We start from the raw sequence: 22,284 nt of genomic DNA, 5'->3' as shown, positions 1-22,284 counted from the left end.
GGGTCTCAATGGGGTGGCGACTTGAACGGTAAACAGAAACGTTAGAAATTAAATATCACTGTTTAAAAGGGACACTGTCACCATTTTTAACATGATTTTGGGAATCTCAAAAACATATCGATCCTTGGAAGCTGAACAATAATGGTTTTATTTTGTAGGGCAGTACTCGACAAATGATTAAACCCATTAGGAAGTGAGGATGGCTAACCATGGCGAGGATGGAAACGGATTACGATATGGATTTTTGAAAAAGTGTCAGGAAATTGCTTTAAATCATTTAGTTAGGGCTAATTAAGTTCTTATCAAATAAATTTAGGGACGATTTCGTGAATTTATAACAGTTTTAAGCAAATATATCGTGAAAGTGTCCCTTTAAAAAGTTCAAAACTAACTTTCATTGTTCACAAAAGTTAAAAACGTATTTTGATTACCGTTAAAACATATTTTAAGTCTTAGGACCATTTCGGGCCGGAATCATAAGACTTGCGGATTAATATAGCTTAAAAGCCACAAGACAAAACACAAAAATGTCTTGAGTCTTAACAAGATCAGACATGTCCAGACTCCCTTACGTGACTAAATTTGTTTTTACCGTCAATAATTTTTACAGCCAACGGTTAAAATTTTTCAATTTTTTACGCCTGACGGTTTTACGGTTAACGGTTAACCCCATTGAGACCTTCTACAAATTAATATCCTACTTCGCTAATCCTTAGTACAACAGTTTACTGAAGTTTCTTTTAATCATCAGGTATTATTTCATTCGATATCTTACGTTAATTAACCTTTACCTGGAACTTCCAAAAAAAAAAAAAAAATGAAAATCATTAATGCCACAAGAAAGTAATGCTAATTAGCATTTATTTGAAGGGTTACACGCCAAGAGTTTTATCCACAGACTAAAAAATTTGTAACATTAAGAATGATTTGAAAGGAGGCATAAATAGTTTAATGTCACAACAGTAGTTTTTACTCTCAGTCCTTCCAACGATTAAAAACATTTTCCACTGCCACGAGAGTGAAATTACACATAGCAATGTATCCAGTGTTATATCCATTACAACATATCCAGTTTCTGCGGAATAGTCTGAACAGTATAATAAACCGTTAAATTAGTTTCGTTCTTAGTTATTCACTTGTTGTTATTCAGAAGGTTAATTCCGGTCAGCGGTCTTTATTGCTTTTGTCACGTCACTAACACGCGTGGAAAATCACCTTTTTCGCTCTCGATGACCGCCAATGATGTATTAAATATAGTCGAGTTTCTCGTTCAGTTGTAATTGCTTCATCACAGTTTCTTCCCAATCAGCCTTAACGTTCTTAGTTTAGATATTGTCAGTGTTTATCTTCAGTTCAGTTTCAGTCGCTTCGCATTATTGATCTCTGCACTTGCTCCTTTGTGCTCCAACTTGTAAATCCAGTTCTTGTTCTCTTCTGTCGAGTCTGTCTTGGCCGCCATCTCCTTGTGTTTTGTGCTCTTGGCGGTGTTCCGGCAGAACAAGATGAGCAGCAAAGACCAAATATGGGCATAAAAGTACAAGGACCTGTAAAACAGAGAAGACATTGCAATAAGTTTAGCTCGCCTTTCGCCTAACTGTCGATAGTCATTAATATTTGGACGCTGGTTTGTTTGATTGTTTTATTTTTGTTTGCTGTTTCAAGCAAGGTTGCTACTTGCCCTGTTACTGTTGCTACTTGCTCTAGCTGGGCAATCAGATTGAATTTTTGACCGATCCGGCGCGAAACCTAAACATCATTGGGTTGGCTTCCAGGCGTTTTCCTGCTTTTGGCAACCCTTCCCCACTCCTCTTCCGCCATCATTCCCACTAAAGGATACATAGGAGCAGAAATGAACAGGAGAAGTAAACAGGAGAAGTAAATTAAGAAAACAAAACTACAAAGCAATGTACGTATGCGAGAGAATAATCTCCCCATAAACGTTGAATTTGACGTCGACGTCGACTTGAACAGAACCACAACTGAGTGTCCGCTAAGGAAACCAGGCGTCCGCTTAATCGCTTATTAAATGTAATTAGTCTCTTTTTTTGTAGCCATTTTCAATCTTTAGCACGCGGGTTCACTAAGAGCAAGAAAAGATATCTGTAGTATTCGCATGTGGTCGGCCACTTCTTAGTTAACAAGGGAAATGGTTATGAAACCTGGCAAAGTTCTTTGTTGTATGTTTTTGTTGGCTATTTCCAGTGGGTTGACCCTGCACAAAACCTGGCAAACTACAAAAGGTGGTTATGAGTGCTCATACAACCAAGCAATAGAAGCATTGCGATTATGTAATTCATGCATAGTCTATAAACATAAAGCAAAAGATGTGCAGGGCCAAGGACCTACCAACATAAATCTTAGCCTGTTTGTTTGCTTCTTTGATGTTTACTGGGCTTCTTTACCCTTTCCCTTATTAACTATGGTCAATTAAACTAATGCGTCTTTTACAATGACATGCCGATAACACTCAGTCCACTCACTTCCAGTAATCAAGGCTGAGGCGCAGCTCTAAGAGCTGGAAAGGAACTCCGCCTTCAGAGATGGACAGAGCGGTCGCAATGTATGTGATGACGTCATACGTGAACGCCAGAGCGCGTGTTTTTTGAAAGTATGGCCTGATGACTCGGCGACCCTGAAAAGATAAAAGAAGAAACAATGTAGTATTACTTAAACGCAGGCTATCTACTTACATTTTAAACAAACATCAGGCTAGGTCACATGGCATTTTTATATCGATCGAAATATAGGTAGTCTAGTTTTGGGTTTATGCATATTAGTTTTGCAACGGTTTCGAGGCTAGGTCACATGGCATTTTTTTATCGATCGAAATATAGGTAGTCTAGTTTTGGGTTTATGCATATTAGTTTTGCAACGGTTTCGAGTGATATACTTCGGAATGTCCCACGAGTTACTTGTATTTTCGCGGAATATATACGAGCCTTCGTGGGATATTCCATGGTATGCCACGAGAGAGCATTGCATAACTATTTTATACCATGCCATAGAAACATACAGTGTCCAACAGAATCAATGCGGTATACGCGCGGTGCATGATGGGAAGGTTGGGTGTAATACAACTGCTTTCCTGTATTCTGAGTGGCTCTATTTTCTATGGCGAGGTACAAAGTATAATATGCAGTCATAACTTTTGCGTATTTGAGGAAAAATGTTAGGTATATTACTCTCTTTTTTCAATATATCCTGGTATACCCTCAATTGTGAAATAAAACGCCACAAGCTCATGTCTGAGAGGAATTCTATGTTGGGTAAAAGACTGTGAGCGCTGACACTCGATAACGTGGATCTCACATCAATTCCTGACCAGTTTTACTCGTTGTCAACGATTTTCTTGGCCATTCCTGTTTTTGTTAAGAATTGTTCTCAATATATAACGGTTATTACTGGGTTTCTTGTGCTTGAGATATTCTTTGAGGTTCAAATTACGTCAAACAGGCGGTTTAAGTGTCTAATCAAAGTTTTAAAGAAATTAAATAGACTTGCCATCCTTCCCGCCTCTATCATAAGTCCAAATGACAGCAGCATCATGTAATAACCGGGGTAAAACCCGTGCCAGATGGAAGAAATGACAAACACCGCCAAGGTTCTGTGCCGAGGGCTTCGTTCGTACACTGTTCTAAAAGGGAACATAGAGAAATACAACTGAGCATCAAGAAACCTGGATTATCGCCGAACTATAGTACTACGCGCTACTGATAAAAGTTGGTAGAGTTATTTAAAACTAACTGGTTATCCCGCGCCATTTTCTTTAAAGTTGTTCTTTCGATCACTGACTAGCCAGTGAACTAACTAGTGATGTTTTTTGCTCACCTTTAGGTTGTGCATGATTTGTTTGGTGGACAACAGTTTGTGCAAGATTTTTTTTTTTAAGTCAAATTCAGGACCTGGTAGGTAGAGAGCACTTGCTCGATTTTTTTCCCCATCGCTTCTCTTGCACGTGTTCTTTTTAGCAGTTTTTGTTGTGCAGGAATTCTTTTTCCCAATTGCCCAACCCCCCCTTCAAAAAAAACTAATGGTCCGTCTCTTAACTTCACGACAGTTGTATGTCAAGAAACCATTATAAATTTCATCCGCCTTTTAAAATCTTAACTGTCTTGTTTTGAAAAAGAAGAGAAATCATCTGATGTTCCCAACCTTTTTAACCAGAGAGCGGTAGAAATGTTCCAGTTGTCACAGACCATCTTCGTGCTTGTAGCAAACTGAAGAGAAAGAGAGGAAAAAAAACCATTCCAGTTAAATAAAACGAAAGATAAGTCTAGGAAATAAAATTAACCCTCAAATGAAAAAAAAAAAAAAAAAAAATGTAAAATAGTACCTCGACTTTTAAAATATTGACATTAGTAACTCGGTTCCACTTGGCTTTTCCACTCTCGTCATAACCATTAAACCCCAGTCCACACATGTTGTTAACGGCCTCAGCTGAAACCAACAAAAGATTACAAGACATAACGAATTCTCACTCTGGTATGTCAAGTTGAGTGTTGTCAAGTCCACACTACGCCGGATAAATTTGAAAACGCAGCTTTATTTCTACGGTTAAGCCTACCGTCCAGACTAATCCGTCACGAAAACAGAGCTTTTCGAAAACGCTTCTCAAACTGGAAGAATTTGAAAACGCCGGCTTTGCGTTTTAGTGCGGAAGAAAACACTTTGAAAACGGAGCTTTTTGAAAGCAATGACGTCATGATAATCATGTGACTTTTTCCCTGCCCCAGTTTTCCTCAAGCACACATTCGCGATCTCCGCATTTCAAGTCCGGTGCCCTAACCACACGACCACGCCTACCTCAAAATGGTTGGTAATTGTTGCGTTTTCAAATTTTTCCGGCGTATTGTGGACGGGAACTAAAAGCATTGGGGTGCATGCAAAGAGAGAATAAATGAATCGAACAAAACAAGTGAGGTTGACTTACCGATTTTGAATGCAAAGTAGTATCGTAGCTTAGCCACTGTAGCGCTGATCCACCCGTATATAACTCTCCAGTAAAAAGGCTCTGATGCAATAAACTTGGGATCTAGCGAGAAAAGACAAAAAACAAAAGTATATGGCACGGTTCCTAATGGGGATTAGAATAAACAAATTATGAACACTAAAATTTTTGCAAATTTCAAAAGGAAAAATGTACAAAAGAACGTAAAAATAAGTAAACTATGGTAAATAACAGTTTTTGGAGGGCCACCCTAATTAGATCTGAGCAGTTCAAACGGTGTAACTCCCGTTAGACAATGCAAGAGATTCTGATCATATTCTCTTGACAATGTTACTATCATTATTTATTATACGGCAAGTTCCGTGAGCGGGCAAGATGAACCAAATCCTGCCCCGTGATTGGCTACCCGAGTGGGCAAGATGGCGCTATCTTGACCGCTCGGGACTACCCGCTATGTCCCACAAGAAAAATTTCCCCGAAAGTCATATAACAAATCCGTTATTGGACAAACTTGTTTAGCTCTTGTTCGGTGAAGATGGCTGGCTATTGGCCTAGCTCGTTTTTTTTCTTTTTGCGAGTTTATGGACCTCAACTCTGTCTCGGTCCATAAACACACAAAATAGAACGAGACCAATATCCAGCCATCTTAACCTCCCGCTTGGTAAATAACTCATATTTCTTAATTATGAACATCCGAAGTATTTTGTGATCTAAGTTCATGTTTTCTTTCCTCTATTCGTGTTTCTCGTTCCACACTTTGTGTTGTATATACCGTGGTCTGTGCTTTGTTTTCTTAATCAGATTCACTTGCCTGCATTTCTGGGTATCGGGTAGTCCGCATCTGTCAAAAATGAGATGTACATACACAAAAATGCGGATGACATCTTCCTAATAACATCCATCTGTTGCGGTAAAACGAAACCAGAAATTTATTAGTACAGTTCTTTAAGTTTTGTAAATTGCAAATCAAAACATAAATCGTCTTACCAAAGGTGAAGGTTCTTTCTCGCCAGGTTTCTAGGAAATAGGAAAACATTAAAAAAGCTCAGTCACGGTATTTTTAGCTATTTTGGCCTCGTTCAAAATTACCTTTAAATTGAAGAAACCCGAAAATAATAGTTTTCTAAGATGGAAAGAAACCAAAGAGATAAATATAGACCATAAAGGGCCAAGGATGGTTAAGGATGGAGAAGATTAACACGGAATACAAACGAAGAACTTGAAAAATTTAGGCGTAACTTTTCAAGACGCAAAAACCGTGACGTAGTTCCTTTAAGAGCGGTTTTAATTGGCTTTCAGAGGCAAACATATCTTTTTGTGTTTTTTATTTCTTTTTGATTCCATGACTGGTTCAGCTCAATGAACCTTTTGTTTCTCAGCCAATCATATTTGGTGCCATGATCTGGCTCAAACCACTTTTTCCACCCGCTACATATTTCCCGTACTTTGTCATGGATTAAATACTTTCCCGAGTAGTACACATGCATTAGCAGGCTTGACTCTTGCGTGATAAGTACCTTTGGTCTGATGTCTGATCCATCAATAAAATCATTAAATTCCCGGAAGGTACAAACAGGTCCTGCTAGTATCGTACTGTAGTGGAACAAGTAACTGAAGTATTCCAACAGAGATGGGACTTTCCTGAATTAAAAACAAAAATAGTTTGGAAAAGGTAATGGTCAGGAAAGGCACAAATTACGCAGTAGATGCAAAATCTAAACGAAAATTCTAAAAGACAGCTGTTTTAAGAAAGGTTTCCGGAATAAAGCGTAAAAGTACAAGCGATAACCCTTGAAAGTTAGTATGGGTAGAAGTAGATAGCTGCAACACGCGCGGAATACTTAAATCAGATATAACAACATGACAAACGTGAAAGAAAAGCTACAGAAAAACGGTCTTATGAGTGGAAAATCTAATGTATGCTTTCTAATACTTCACGTGCAAAAATATAAATTCGTATTTCCTCTACACCGATATGCACAATTCCAATGAATACCTAGAGTAGCATTCGGTCTTGACGAGTCGGCTTGACGCCTTCATCAACAACCTTTCTCGAAATAGCTGTATTTACAAAAGCCAAGAAACTGAACTACAACTTGCGAATCGATTAAAACAATTTTATCAGCCAGAGAGAATAAATTGCGTTTTTGGCGGCAAATCTTCTTAGAAGCGTCCAACACGTACTCGTATATACTCAGTAGCCAGTCAGAAAGGGGCGCGAAAACTCGGGCGTCAGGTCAGCATTTCCCTCGGTCCATTATCTCGGGTGTGATTTTGTCCAAAAATGAAGAAGTAAAGAAATAAAGAGAAGCAATGAATATCCCACCTGAGTTTCTCTCTTCTCTGCTCATCTGTTAACTTGCTTTCCTCTCTCGCAATACCTGTTAAACGAGTTAGCGACAGGTCAATTATAAGGAAAATGGCAGAATAGTTTTTACACTGCAGATGGTAAGTTAAAAATAAAACACATTTGCTTTCTAGACATCTTTTACTGACAAGTCTGAACAGGGGATTCGGGCCGCTAGTTTGTAAACACTAGATTGATATTTATCAACTTACCATCATGTAGATTAAATGCTATGTAGATAACTTTTTGAACGATCAACATCAGTGGTCTAAAAAACAAAATTAGATGAACATAAGCATAAAATGAATTCTCTTCTCCAGAGCATGCGCTATTATTATAGTTCTACACCGCTGACCAAAGTAACAGCTGACCATAATAAAATATGTGCGTGTTTTTTTATTTGTCATGTATGGAGGTGTTTGAGAGCTGTTCCAAAACCCAGTGTTTTGTGTTATGTAGTTTCTCCATTTTCTAATGGGGTATGTCTTTCTGTAAAGATTTTGAAAGGCCGTAATTTACGGAGAAAGTTCACAACAGACTTCGCTAGAATAATCGAAAATAAGTAATTCAATCGATCAGTCTTACTTACCCAGAGAAATCCACTGCATGTTTACCATAGTTAGTTATTTGTCTGTAAATATGTGCTACCGATAACGTCCCCATTGCCGCGATGAACACAAATCTGACACACGTTAAAAATGAAAAAAAAAATTATATTTCTGATCCAGGGACTTCATGGCCAGTTTATTGCAAGAATATCCTCAGCTTATCAATGTACACGAATTTAGAGACAACGCCGGATACGAAAACACTTCCCGGAAATCACCGGCGGTGCCGCCAACTCTGCTGGGGGAGGTGGTGAGGACGGGGGGGGGGGGGTGGTGGGAAAGGTGAAAGGAAACAAAGGATCCCTAAGAGTAAATATCTAAACATTTACGCTACAAAATTTTGGTGATCAAGGCAAGGGCTGACCTAGATTGATTACTGAAATTTCTGCCTGTTCAGTGGTGCTACATCGTCAGAAATACCATACCTGTGCACTACTGTAGGACTTACAACAGCGGTAATGATATAACAAACAGTGTTCAACCCAACAAGAATTAAATTTTCCCTGCAAGTTAAACGGAAAAAAAAAAACTTATGATTACGACAAGCTAGTACGTAACCTAGAGACAAGACGCTGGTATAACAGAAGGACCTTTTAAAAAATGCACAGCTACACCTAGTTAGATAGAATAAAAAATAAATAACTAAATTCACAATATTTAGAGAGGAAGAAATCGTTTGCAAAGAACTGGGGCTGCTATATACATCAGGTCGTCACGGAAGAGACATTGCGTGACAGTCTATAGATCGTTTGCACTGGTGTAGTAATCAGAGATTACAGCAGTGGCCGTGCGTTCACAATTCGATTGTTCAGTTCCTTTACAAATATTGGCTGTTGAAAACATGTTCTTTGATGCTTATTACGTGACCTTTTTCATGTGTGAAAGCGCACAAAAATCCGAGAGATTTTATGAAATGAAGTGACATTCAAAACTTTTGCATGTTTTGTTTGATTGAATAACAGATAACTGAACGATCTGCACGTGAAGTTGAACTAGCAATGAATAGATTTAAAACTTGAAAAACTATAAACTTGTAAGAAACTATAAACTTCCAGGAGAAGCATTTCTTTAAACTTTTTTTGTCGAAACTGAACGTTCAATTTCAATTTCAATTTCAATTTATTTTCATATTTTGGGTTTCCCTTTCATTCCATGATATGCAATCTGCAATCTATAGTCCACATGCCACGATTATGAACACCTCCAAAGCAGTAGGGAGAAGACATAGAGGAGATGTACCTCTTCTTAACTGAGTCGCTAAAAATTATCGGACGTGTTCCAGTTAAACTAGTTGCGTTCACGTGGTGTAACGCAATCCTAATCCAGTGCGTTCAAAATTTTTTGGGAAGACCGTGTTCACCGATTTGTCCTCCCTGCAGGGGCAAATAACAACATGAGTGCGTGCACGCAGTCACGAGTTAGATCCGATGGCAGCGCGTATGAATAACGCAAAGCGCTAGCTACAGTTTGGCGCTGTGATTTTCGACTACAAGTAACTGAGCATGAATGTTTTGTAGCTCGGCGTTCAGAAAATATATACATAGTCCGCGCCTGAAGTTTCGAGCCTCACCTCACGCGTTTGATAAAACCACTCGGATTTTTCTTCGCTTTCACAAATGAAAAAGGTAATATGATGAGCCTGAAAGAACATAAGCTCAACAGCCAATATTTGTAAAGGAACTGAACAATGGAATCATGAACGGACAGCCACTGCTGTAATCTTTGATTACTACACCAGTAAATAGCTTCAGTGTGATGCCTATGTCATAATCGTGATGAAATGATCTTACAACGATGTCATAATGACGTAATAATAACATTACTGACATTTTTTGAAGTAATCTCACTCATGGTCACCCGTGGTGACTCGTGGTGACTCGTGGTCACCCGAGGTCACCCGTGGTCACTCGTGGTCATCCGTGGTCACTCGTGGTCACTCGTGGTCACCCGTGGTCACTCGAGGTCACTCGTGGTCATTCGAGGTCACTCGTAAGTACTTTTAGACCCTATCCATTTATGTGTGATATTATCATTTTAGAGAAGAATCTCGAAACGGCGAAAAAAAAATGGCACTGATTACATGTAAAAAAAACAATAAAACAAACACTGAGGGAAAAACGAAGCCGCCCTAAACGCTATTTCCTTCTAAACTATCGTACGTGACTTTGACTTTGTTCATCAAGAGCAAGGCGAGATGGAGGATGGAGTTGATAACGTGATAACAACATCTAAGTTACGATGCCAACGGTTTGTTTTGTTTTATCCAGCAATTATCTATAAATTCGCTGTCGAAGTTTGTCCATCCAACGGGGTCTTTCTGCACTGGTAATTACAAATATTTGCTCGTAATATTCGTTAAGACGGCAGTAGATTTGAATTACGTAACCACCAGTGATTCGCGATCTGCCCTTGTCAGTCACAACGCAGCAAGAAGGACTACACCTTGAGAACGTCTACATTGTGCAATATCTATAAGCTTACCAGCCATAACAAAAGAACGCTATTGAAATACCCCAGACGACGCCAACTGATCTTCTTGTGGTCGTGGAAACACGGCTTGGATGAAAAACGATCCGAAACAGCAGTCCAAGTGGAAGACATAATAACATACAAAATACAAAGCTAATCTAAAAAGAAGACAAAAATTAACAAGACAGTCAATACGAAACTCCGTACTTATTACTGTTGATATTATTCACACGTTATTTCGTACATGTCAATACGTTATTCGCACCTTGTCGATAGAGAAGCTGGTCGTTCGGGAGACCTCTAATAAGAAATTATTGATGGCTTGCATGATGGATAAATTCGAAGCGCCTTTCTCTGTTTTTAAAACCGTAACAACTCTTCAGAAACGTCGCTTGTTGACCTTTGGATGTGTCGTGACAGCACTGTCACACTGATTGGCATCCAGACTCCATGGTAATGACATGTTGTTTGAACGAATATCAGCTAATTTTACGCTCAGCCAAGCACGGTAAGTACAAGTTCTTGCATTACTGTACGATTTCTCCAGAGGAAGTCAAATTTGCTAGATTAGAACTGTTTAAGTCACAAAGGTTTGCTTAATAGTGACGTCTTGAGCGTGCACCGCGAGCGTCCAATGTTGACCCTTTTTTTGCGCACGAACTGTTTTTTTTTTTTGTGCATTAAGTGATATCCCACTAGGCCCTTTTGAATATGTACGATATGGACAGAGAAGATAATCAATCCATATTTTGTACATATCTGATTGGTGGGAACTATAAAGCCCAAATGCAAATTTAACAGCATGATTGAGCATGATTCAGCCAAATTTTGACCTCTGGATCGAAAAATTTGACGGTTAAAGTGCACAGGAATAGTTACCGCATTTTTTTTTTTCGACTGCTCTGTGCGAAAGCGCAACTTACGATTTCGTAAACACTCTGTTTATTTTTGGGTGATTTTAACTTCAGTAGGAATAAAAGGCACACTGGGGGGGGGGGGGGGGGGGGAATATGAAAAAACTAACCCAGTTTTTTAGACAATGGCAGGTCTAGAAGCCACGATTTTAATTTTGTCTCAAGTTATTTTGTGTCGTAAGATCCACAATTTTTGGAGTTTCAGTTTTCCCCAAAACTGTCAGTCTTGAGCTGAGTATTTTGTTTCGGTACAAGACATGTTTCCTTAGCAACCGTTTCTGTGCCTCTGCGCACGCTCAGCATCTAAGCTCAGGCTGCTATCAAATCTACAGTAGATCCTCGAATTAGCGTCCGAGGCGCTTATTGCAGATTAAGGAGAAGACTTTGTTGTCTCATTACTCGTCCACGAAACGAGGGGAGGGGAGGGGGCGCTTATTTTAAATTTTGACAAATAGGAGGGGCGTTTATCCTGAAGGGGGCGTTTATTCGAGGGGGGCGGGGGACGCTAATTCGAGGATTTACGGTATATAGAAAACAGCCCTAAGAAAATACGTGCGCCGATAACTCGATAGAAACACTGAACTAGCATGAGCTGTTGACGTAACGAGGATGCGAGCAAAGAGAATTTACATCTTGATGATCAAAGTAAACAAACTGTTTTCTTTTTTTCGTCGCGAAGTTTCTAAAAGAAATAGAAAACATGTTCTCCGTGTTTCTATCGAGTTATAGCAACACTCGTGGAAGTTTGGGAGAGCTCGAAACACTCGCCTGCGGCTCGTGTTCCCACAGCATTTCTTGTTCTCCAAACCTTCCACTCGTGCTTCTATAACTCGATAGAAACAAGGTACACGTTTTCTATTTCTTAAATATTATATTCATTAATCATAAAAATTACAATTTCCTCGATTGTGATTGGTTAAAAAAACTCCTATTTTCCACTAATTAATTCACTTGCCAAATAAACTCTTGGTCTTCGGCCATCGTGGCTTGATTAAAAATATAAAACAAACAGCGGTAATAAACATTTTAAAACCATACATTTTATGAACTTGACGTTTCGTATGCTAGTTGTTATCGAACAGTTTGTTATTGGACAGTTCAATAAGCTAATCACGTTCAAAGTTGTAGTTTAAATCAACCAATCACATTCAAAGTTGTAGTTACGTGCGTGCGTCCGCGCGCTTGCTTTTGTGTTTTTGGCGCCTAATTGCCGGTAGGAGGCGGGGTGGCCTTAGAATGTTTACATCTCCTTTGTGGGTATTTTTATGCAAATTTTCTCTTTCTTTCATAACTTGGCTATTCTTCTTTTCTCGGAAATTGTAATTTTTATGATTAATTGGTAAAAAGACTTCGTGTCGTCCAATTCGGTCTGTTATCGTACTCGTGATAAACCGTTCACTCTTATGATAACAGACCGAACTGGACTCCACTCAGTCCTATTACCATTACTTATAACTACAATCATGGTCACATTGTATTGAAAAATGCCAAAATCATGAAATCAAAATCGTAATACCTAGAGAATCGTGTTAGTGTACAACGTTTTGAAACTTATTATATGAAAAACTCTATTTCTCACAGAGGATCCATTGTTTGGAAAATTTAGAACCATCCGCTGCCAGCGCTAGGGACTACGCCAAAAGGGTAAAAAAGTCTCACGCCCTCAGAAACTTGAACTTTAATGAAGAGACACCGCAAATGGGCCGTCCCCAAATTGACAGTGATTTCGTCTTTTATTAAATTTATTCATATCTTTTATTGTACATATCTTAATTTTTATTGTCTACATTCAGTTTTATAATTTTTTAATAATTCTTAATTTTTTATTATTTTATTAACATTTTTTAAACGGCCCCATAAGTTGTATTAGCTTTAAAACCCACGTGTTTAAATAAAAGATGTTGTTGTTGTTGTTGATGAGTGTCAACAACCCCATTCCCCAATTCAATGTTGGAAAATGGTAAAATGCAAACTTGTGTTAGATGAAAGTGTTTTGTCAACATTGCTCAGGGGAGGGGAGGAGCAAAATGTGTATAGAATGATTTGTTCCAACCCTTGTGACCAAGGTTGTAGCAGTAATCAAAGATGATGAGTGCGTTCGACGCCTTAATTATAATAGCTTAGATAATTGGATTTCATTGGCTTTCAGCTCCTGTCTGTCATTTTCATTTCCTTATAACAACAACCAAAAAGTTTTTCCGACAGACATAACATAATGACAAAGTCCAGTATGTTTTCCTGTGGATTTGATTTCCTTGTTTAATGGTAACAAGAGGTCCAAAAAAAAAACCCTGAAAAAAACCTAGACTGGCGGCCAATTTGGAGTCTTCACACAAACTTCCTCGGCGGCAGACAGACCGTAAGGAAATTAGAATGCGTTCTTATTCCCTTTATCGGTTGATATGTAAGTAAGTAAGTAACAACTTTATTTACAGAGGGTACACATAACAGTAAAAAACGGACGAACCAGTGGCCCTCTACCTTAAGTTAAATATGGAACCTCGTTCTTTGGGGCTTTCATCCAGTCCTGCCCTGCCAGTAGGGCGGGAAGACGGGAGACCCTGGAAACGAGGTTGCAAAAAATGTAGTTTATTTCAGATCTGACAACCGAGCTTGTAAAACGGAGCATCCCCCACTCCACCCCCCACTGATCCTACTCCCTACTGAAGAACAAATGAGCGGAAAAAGTTTAATGTATGCTAAGGTATGATAATGTATGATAAGGAATTGCACAAAAATCACAAAACAATTTCAGCATCAAACCGGCGGGTAGCTGTGATTTATTTTTCATAACAGTCCTGTTAATTTAATTACAATTAGTCTTGTAACAATCCATGCCGCCGACTATTTTTTGGTATCTGAGTTCTCGCGTCCGAATGTCCGACCTTTTTTGAGACATTTAGAAAATAACTCAGTATTTAGAAATATTCTATATGTATGCTGAAAAAAAACAAAAAAGCGATGTTTCATTAATCCAATCGAACCTTGGTAAAGCCGAGCGGAAAAAAACTGTCAGCTTACAGGCAGAACAATATTGGATATTATCTAAGAAAAAAATCGGGATGTTGAGAGATTTTGACGGGATATTAAGAACGTTTTTGCGGAATTTCCGGAAATGTATTTAAATGATATTACATGATATTTGTGTCTAGTAGCGGGTCTCTTTATATCACGTGTTTTTTTTTATTGAGAAGTCACGTCACTCAAACTTGTGCTGCTTTCCTTTACCGTTGATTTCATTAGCGGTGAAGAAATTTCAATATCCGTATCATTCTACATGATGATCAACTGCACCTGCAAGAAGAAAGTCTGTGATGAGTGTTTCAAAGTAAAATAATCGTTTTATGTTATACTAACCCAGTGTATTCATGATCTTTCCTAAACCTTCCGTTTCCAGTTCCTGGACTCTCCCAAAAGGGTTGAATCCCAGTGGGAGAAGAGAAGAGAGTCCAGATTCATCGTTACTAGGATCACGTGACCAAAAGAAGCGCAGGCTCTGGGAACGAAAATGGTCCCGGATAACTTGGAAGCGCGTTCTCAGAACTTCGCCAAATTCGATCCTATAGCCACTTCGTGTTATGAATACCGGAGATAAATGCCAACACGTAACGGCGAACTATATGTGTGACCCATCTCTAGGATTTAAACTGATTTTTACCTCACAATGCCAGGGTAGTGCTTTAACTGCAAAACGTCTCCAACAAGACTAGTTCGTTGGCTCATCAAGCCGGTCTTAAATTTATAACTTCGGTTTCCAGTTTAAATAGTTTGCATTACAGCCAACAGGATAAAAAGCTAGTTTTTTTTTTTGTCATGGTGGTCTCACAATTCACCCGGATCTATTTATTCTCCAGGGTGGAGAGACGCCTTGCTCAAGAATACAAGATCACGGTCAGCGCTCGAACTAGAACCCCTCGATCAGGTTTCTAGCGTGCTAACCGCCGCCCCTCACATTATGGGTGTAAGTCGGTTTTTCCATTTTCTATCACCATCTTACCTGTTCTGACAAGCTCGTCGTCTATTGTTAGTAACCTTGTTAGTAACAGTCAGATTCGCCAAGCAGCAAGACTCCAGGTCTGAACGGGCGTGGTCTGTTAAACTTGCACTTCTCAAACTGTACGGTACATTTTGGGAAGCCGAACAGCCCGGGGAGATTACATTGAGGTAATGAACCAATACACTGGATGCCGCAGTCTCAAATAAAAAGCAAAAAAGCAAGTCAAATTACACGCTTGGGTACACGCTTCAGCAGTCGTGGAGTTCAAAAGAGCATGGCCAGACAATATCCGCGTTACCAGAGTTTGTATTCATCATAGACCGCGCCATCGCTTGATTCCCTAGTCTACAGTCTTTACAAACCACCCAACGGTTGCGTTCACATCATGCGCTCGATCACGCGCGCTCGCTTGCTTACAACTAAGACAAATAAGAAGACGATTGTAGACCGGCTATTTATTCTCTTGAATGGTTCGTTCCGCCCGGCTTTACTTGTGGGCCTCTTGTTAACTGACTAGTAACGCCTGATGAATATATGAAAACAAACTCTTAAAAACAATCATACGTTCTGCGTAAAGCTAACAAAGCGTGCCTATATAAACATACAATATATATTTCTTGGCTTTACTCTCTTCATCACTACTGGAATGAATTCACCTACGTGACCGCGTAACTTTTGAAGACGTTGGATCATAGCACAACATAAAAAAACACAAATATAAGTCATTTACTGACGGAATTCTCGTGCTGTACAATGATACAGCTAATCAGATTGACAACTAATTTTCCAGGTCATAAATTTCCCTCAGTGGGGTGATTTCGTGCAGAAGTTTAAATCCTAACATAGGCAAACATGAAGCCCTACCTGGTGACACGGGTCGTCCACCCGTAAAGCTAAACAACATGGAAATCAATACCAGCAAGTTGTAGATCCCTTTCATTCTAACACAGGCTAACCACACAGGCTTTTCAAGTCTTTCCAGAGGTGGGAAACAAGCATAAATAAAATGGAGGGTGAACAATTCATATATTTTACAGGGCCACACCTTAGTTGTGTCATCGTTTGAGTTACTCTGTTCTCTTGATGATATGTTTTCATGACATTTTTCACTTGCAATTATTGGTCACTTTAAGACAGTTACGGACTGATGCAGAAAAAAAGTGTTGCTCAAGAACTGTCATTGTTTTAGAGACCATATCGCTGTAATTTCTTGCACTATTTGTCCTCAGTAAATTAAATTTGTTTCAGTGGTAATCGGACAAAATTCCATCCCGCCCTCTGGTGATATATTGAAACATATGAAAGATCACTGTACGGCCTTGCAAGAAACCAATTAACCAGTACAAAAGACAAAAACTGCACCAAAAAATTACAGCTTCTTGATGTTTTACGAAATCTCTATTGCCTTAGAGAAGGAACGATGCAATCCGTTCGCCGTATTTAACAACAATTCTAACAAAACGTCCTCCGGCAGCAGCGAATTATCCGCTGCACATGTAAGCAGACAACCCACCCGATGGCATTCTTGCCAAAACAGTTCCCGCCATAGTTTCATACCAATCTACGTTCTGTAAAACGGCCGTGTTTTTACCCTTTTACACCTGTCTTTCAAAAAACTGTTTTCTTGTAAATCTCGCTTTTGTTGTACAAACAACCATTGTCAAGTTATTGATGTATACATGTACCCAGTCTGGTTATTTGGGACGCGTTTCGTTAAAAATTCATTATCCACCGAAACACGCATGCCTGTTCACAAGTTGAATCGAGTTAGGGAAGCGTAAAACGTCAATATCTTCATTTTTCTTGTCGAAAATCCCCTTAAACAAGGACACTAAGGCAGCCTTGCCTCCATTCCTGCCTTTGAATCGTCTGTGTCACAAATGAGTTGAGATATGAGGGATTCACGGCGTTTCGTGTTTGTTGTGACCATTTTATTTGTCATAGTGCAGTCGACATGGGGAATTCGACACGACACTTTCTGGGGAGAGAAAGGTAAAGTATTTCTTGATTCTTTCATTTGTCCGAGCCACAGCCTTGTCCTGAGAGAAGCGCAGATTATGATGAGGATATAAGCCGGAATGACATCAGTGAGATTTCGTGTCTGGTGACTACGTCGTCTTACCGTGTTTCACAATGGGGTACATGTCAATAGTAGCTGAAACCGGTCGCATTTTGGAATTAACATAATTTCCAGTTATTTCAGTTCAGTCTCTCTTAGACTGCAATTTCAACTGATAATTAACCAATCAGTTAACCTGGAATCTTAAAAAAACAGCTGCTGTTTAGAAAGTTTTATAAATTAGCCATTTTATTCTCAGTTTTATTCCTAATTATGGTTGCTCACCACATGTTGTCGATAGTTTTTCAAAAGCTATAGCTGTGATTTCTATTAATTTATTGTCTTGATGCGTTGGGGGTAACATGAATGTGTCACAAAAACAATTCGATTAAGACATTTTCTTATATGATCACGGAGCCTTCATCTTCCCAGTTTCTAGCGGGCTTGACTTTCGTGTTCGAATTCAATCCCAGAAGACCGCAGGAGCTGACATTCTTCGTTTCCATTCCGTCAAGTCCCTAACCGGAGAACCTGGGTCGGGTTATTTAAAGTCCGATTAAACTAACCCAGGATTAGCGAGAATTTTGATTTCAGTTTTGTAACTATTCGGAGAGGTTTTCTGTTTATATCGTTTGCACTTCACTTTTGACTGAATTTGAATAGTGTCAAACTAAACAAAAAATAAGAAGCAAAAAACATTTATATACAAGAAAAATTAATACTTCGGTTAACTTTTAATCCTGGGTTAGCGTTATCAGTCCAGCTTTCGAAAAAGCCAGCCCAGCTGATTAATGAGAGACTTATTACACCACTACTGGTTGAAAAATATCAGAGGAAAATGAACTGAAAGGTAAAAAAAAAAACAAGGCTGCGTCGGGCCAGAGGCCCACAAAACCGAAATTTATCCCGGTTTCACTTTTTCACCCTGGGAACGAGGTTGGTTTTCTGTAGCACTAAGCGACTAGAAGTATTTCTACTCCCCCTGGATGGGGTGCTAAAGTCCATCGCGGGGTTACCCCCAGCAATAAATTTACCAATATACATTTATACACCTCTGTGGAGAGAGGCACTGAGAGTAAAGTGTCTTGCGCAAGAACACAACACAATATCCCCTACCAGGGCTCGAACCCAGGATTCCACCGCTCCTCCAAACAAGAATTATAAGTGTCTGTAATTTATGACCAAATTATCTTCCGTATAAAAACGTGTTCTGAAATAATAATGAACACTATTGCCATACATGCGGATGGTTGATTTCTTTGTTGTGTGATAGGAGCCGGGTTACACGGACCTCTGACAAAATTAACCAATCAATCGAAACTAAAGAAGAAGTTTAAGTTAAATTAAATGTGCAACGTTCACGGTAAGAAAGAAAATAAAAGATCTTCAGTGACAAACCAATATTAAACAGATTACAAGCTTTCAAGTTGCAGAACTGGTTGATAGTAAATAAATGATAAATATTAAATAACCCGCCACCATCTGTAATGGTTTTAAAATTTGTTACTGTTCATGATTATTGCTGTTTCAGCACCTCCTGGTTGTGAGCCCTGTCCCAAGAACAATGAGGGTCTTTTTGACACTCCAATATGCGGCATGAATGGTATCGCTTACAAGAACTTCTGCTATCTTACACTAAGGAACTGCATCGCCAAGATTTTGAAGAAGAAACCAGTCTTTCCCTCAAAGGACCCTAAAACTTGCGGGTAAGTTTTACAGTAGAGCAATTCTGCGATCTGTGGAAGAACAGGGATGGTCTGGAACTTTTTCTTGCTTTCCCCCACCCTTTCTTTGTTATTTTCCTATTAAAAACTCTCACTAATCTCTCACTTGGATGTGAGTTTGTCCCTATCGTAATCAATTTTTTTCCTCGCAATCCGTTTAAGTGTGCACCTTCCTCACTTTCTAATGTATTTTCTTAGCAACTGTTTACCAAATAAACCAGGTTTCGTATCGCGTCGGTATGTTTGTAAGCTCACTGAACTCGTGCTAACAGCTATTTTGTATCTTTCATACAGGTTGCAAATGAAGATGTACAACACATTCTCCGACAAACCATTCAAAAGAAGAAGGAGAGCAATAAAACTGTTAGAAAAGACTGTAACAGAAAACGGAGGTTACTAAGATGAGCAACGAACTACAGTACTTGTACATGATTTTATAGCTGGAATGAAAGTCAAGAAGACACAGGGGGAGGGGGCAGCCACAAGGGGGGTCTGGGACCGAGAAATAATAATTTTACAACTTACAAAGCAGTCAGTTTAGGAGTCAGCTTATGTTATAGTCTAACATATATGTATTAGGGGAATCGGCCATCCCTCCTAAAGGCACGTTGTTTAATTTAAAGGAGCTCAGTTACGGTATTTTGAGTGATTTTGGCCACGTCCAAAACTACAGTTAAATTGAAAGAACATGAAAATAATAGTTTACTAATATAGAAAAGCACCAAAGAGATAATAATAAAACATAAAGCAACAAGGATGATTAAGAATGGATAAGATTAATATGGATTACAAACGACGAACTTAACAAATTTAGGTTAAACTTTTCAAGATGATGCACTGAACTGTGACGTAGCTTTTTTAACGGGTCTGTTGGGTCAATCTGCATGCATCTGACTCTTTAACCAATCAAAGAATGTGTTGTATTTTCCGCCAATCAGGTGCTGCAGAAGTGAAGCCAATCAACTAAATTTTCCCATGCTTGCCAATAGGAACATGTTGATCAGTTGTTCGCGTTCTGATTGGTTAATCAGCATATTTTCTGACGGTGCGTCACATGACTAATTTACTCAATCCAGATGGCAGAAAATTATTTCTTGACTACTTTGGTTTTATGGCTTGCATTAGATAACTGCTCCATACAACTTAAAAAAAATTGATTCGAGCCTAACTTATGATTAATTAGTGTAAATGAGAAAGTGAGAAATCTCTTAGACTTTGTAATGGCCAAGGTATATGACTATTTTTCCAGTTGAAAACTGTACATAGCTTCATATAGATTATGTTGGGAAAGGCGAAGAAAATAGATAAAAAGAGGCAATGGATTTTTTATTCTTAATTTTATTTTCGAGCGGCTTAGAGCGAAGTATTATAGAAAACTATGTTAGGCTAAAGTAGAAATTGAGGCAAATTAAGACTCCAATAATCAGGATATTTCACCAACAGGAGGCGATAACTGTTTTATTGCCTGTTTTCATCATATTAAATGGCGGGAAACGTCGATGCAAGTAGCCCGTGATAAATCACTGAATGCATGGACATGGATTTCCTTCACGGTATGGCATCATCTGTCAAGGTCACTCTGATTGCCGTGTCGCTCTTGTTGATAGATACTTTTTTCATGTCAACTGATCTATATTTTTAGTAGGGGAAAAAAAATTCCCAGCTACCATAACCCTGATAACTAAAGTAAATAGATAAGCAATCTGCGAATAACTTGGCAGAGTTGAATTAATACTACTGTAACTCTGTATCTAATAAGCTAATAAACAGTGAATTAGTAAATAAATGTAGGGTTCAGACTGGTCATAGTACGGGGGGGGGGGTACCCCCAGAAAAATTGAGCAGGAGTGTGCGGCCCGCTTCCCGAAACCCTTACCCTATTTATGACCAAAATCTGTGATGTTCCCTACCCTATTTATGACCTGACCAAAGATTTGATACCCTATTTATGACCATTGCGGCTGGCACAGTTGCTCTAAACATAATTTACGAAGGGCTTTTGTCGATGGTCTTATCGATAATTATGAAAAAGTAGCTTCTTCTAAAAAACATACCCAGTTCAAAGACAAGAGTGCAAAAACCATACCCTATTGATGACCAAAATGGCCAAAATCGAAACCCTATTTATGACCAAAACGGCCGAGAAATGATGCCCTTTAGGGCGGCACATACCTGTATACCTATCATATTCATCCTTCAAGTGGACAAGTTCCTTTCCCTGAAAGAAGCTCGGTGGGTGATATTTATACTTAATCGTATCTTTTTGGTACGCTTCGGTGGCATATCAAGCGAGTTTGGTGGAGCCATGGCTGGTATTTTGACTATTTTGTCGAGACGTACGTACCCAAATTCGCCTAGTGATCGAACCTGGTGCCATAGGGCCAATTTCCGCCGCTCACTTGAGTTTGGGGAAGGAGCGAGGAACACCGGCTGGTAATCGAGCCTAATGATATCGCAGTCGTATCAGGTCAGTGACTTGATACCGCGGGATATCGGAACAGAAGATAAGGCTTCTGATTGGCTAGTTGCGAATTGAAATGAACGGAATCCTAATGTGTTGGATAACTCCATACGCAACCTTCTCATAAACATCGTGATTATAAACGTAAGAAAGCACCTGTACGGTAAATCATCATTTTTTTTGCGAATAACGCTGCCTAAAGAGTGTCGTTCTATAAAGGGAAAAATGGCATATTTTGTCTGGAAGAGAGTAGATCGAGGTCCTAACCTCTAGCTCACGAACACAGACGGATTTCCGGCTTCCCGTGTGTGTTTCCAGGCTCCCAGGCCAGGCTACCTAATCACAGTTTTGACCTTTGGTTTAAAAGTGGAGGATTTCGGAAATTTGAGACATTTACAAGTGTTAGTTTAGGCTGGAGCCTCACGTGAACTACGTGGGAGGCCAAGCACGAAAACCGGAACTATTGTTACATCTTCGCGTTTTGACGCAGAAAGATTTCGTGACCCTTTTCTTTATGTCACGCACATTAAAGCGTGCGGTTGAACATGTACATACATATGCGTACAATATCTAACAAGATGAAGCTGTGATCGCTCGGTTATATTGGCGAGAGATCGAGGACATGATATTTAAATTATTAGCCGCTGTTTGTTACAGTGATGCTCTTGTTTGTCAGCTTTCACTACATGTGTCTTGAAGCTTGTTGACAATGGGAAGTGCTATTTTGACTGCTCTATAAAATTATATATGGCGCGGA

General features: G+C 39.2%; 2 protein-coding genes and 1 long non-coding RNA gene across 5 annotated transcripts; 1 reads left to right on the top strand and 2 right to left on the bottom strand.

Moving 5' to 3' along the window:
• Positions 1 to 926: 926 nt before the first annotated feature.
• LOC110062410 (membrane-bound glycerophospholipid O-acyltransferase 2-like) lies at positions 927 to 10,802 on the bottom strand. Its single transcript, XM_089271906.1, has 15 exons — positions 10,638 to 10,802; positions 10,385 to 10,530; positions 8,329 to 8,406; positions 7,885 to 7,977; positions 7,508 to 7,563; positions 7,275 to 7,329; positions 6,466 to 6,589; positions 5,936 to 5,965; positions 5,760 to 5,850; positions 4,931 to 5,032; positions 4,334 to 4,437; positions 4,153 to 4,217; positions 3,502 to 3,634; positions 2,481 to 2,632; positions 927 to 1,544 (listed from the first exon to the last, which is right to left on the bottom strand). Exons 1-15 carry the CDS (start codon positions 10,698 to 10,700, stop codon positions 1,349 to 1,351), a joined length of 1,488 nt encoding a protein of 495 aa, XP_089128032.1. The 5' UTR covers positions 10,701 to 10,802; the 3' UTR covers positions 927 to 1,348.
• Positions 10,803 to 14,035: 3,233 nt separating this feature from the next.
• LOC149104345 (uncharacterized) lies at positions 14,036 to 21,499 on the bottom strand. 3 transcript variants are annotated; one of them, XR_016201515.1, is made up of 3 exons: positions 21,239 to 21,499; positions 15,284 to 15,480; positions 14,036 to 14,580 (listed from the first exon to the last, which is right to left on the bottom strand). It is a non-coding gene; the product is annotated as an uncharacterized LOC149104345 (long non-coding RNA). The 3 variants fall into 3 exon arrangements; XR_016201516.1 differs by lacking the exon at positions 21,239 to 21,499 and adding an exon at positions 16,148 to 17,023; XR_016201514.1 differs by lacking the exon at positions 21,239 to 21,499 and adding an exon at positions 16,200 to 17,023.
• On the top strand, positions 17,032 to 20,852 carry LOC110062406 (uncharacterized). The gene is made up of 3 exons (XM_020769289.2): positions 17,032 to 17,275; positions 18,874 to 19,048; positions 19,361 to 20,852. The coding sequence occupies exons 1-3, from the start codon at positions 17,176 to 17,178 to the stop codon at positions 19,464 to 19,466; spliced, it is 381 nt and encodes a 126-aa protein (XP_020624948.1). The 5' UTR covers positions 17,032 to 17,175; the 3' UTR covers positions 19,467 to 20,852.
• Positions 21,500 to 22,284: the final 785 nt, after the last annotated feature.

The sequence above is a fragment of the Orbicella faveolata genome, unplaced genomic scaffold, assembly GCF_042242905.1.
Source record: "Orbicella faveolata isolate gen_17 unplaced genomic scaffold, um_ofav_v1 contig_34, whole genome shotgun sequence".
NCBI classification, from domain to species: domain Eukaryota; kingdom Metazoa; phylum Cnidaria; class Anthozoa; order Scleractinia; family Merulinidae; genus Orbicella; species Orbicella faveolata.
This window is presented reverse-complemented; position numbering and strand designations above follow the sequence as displayed.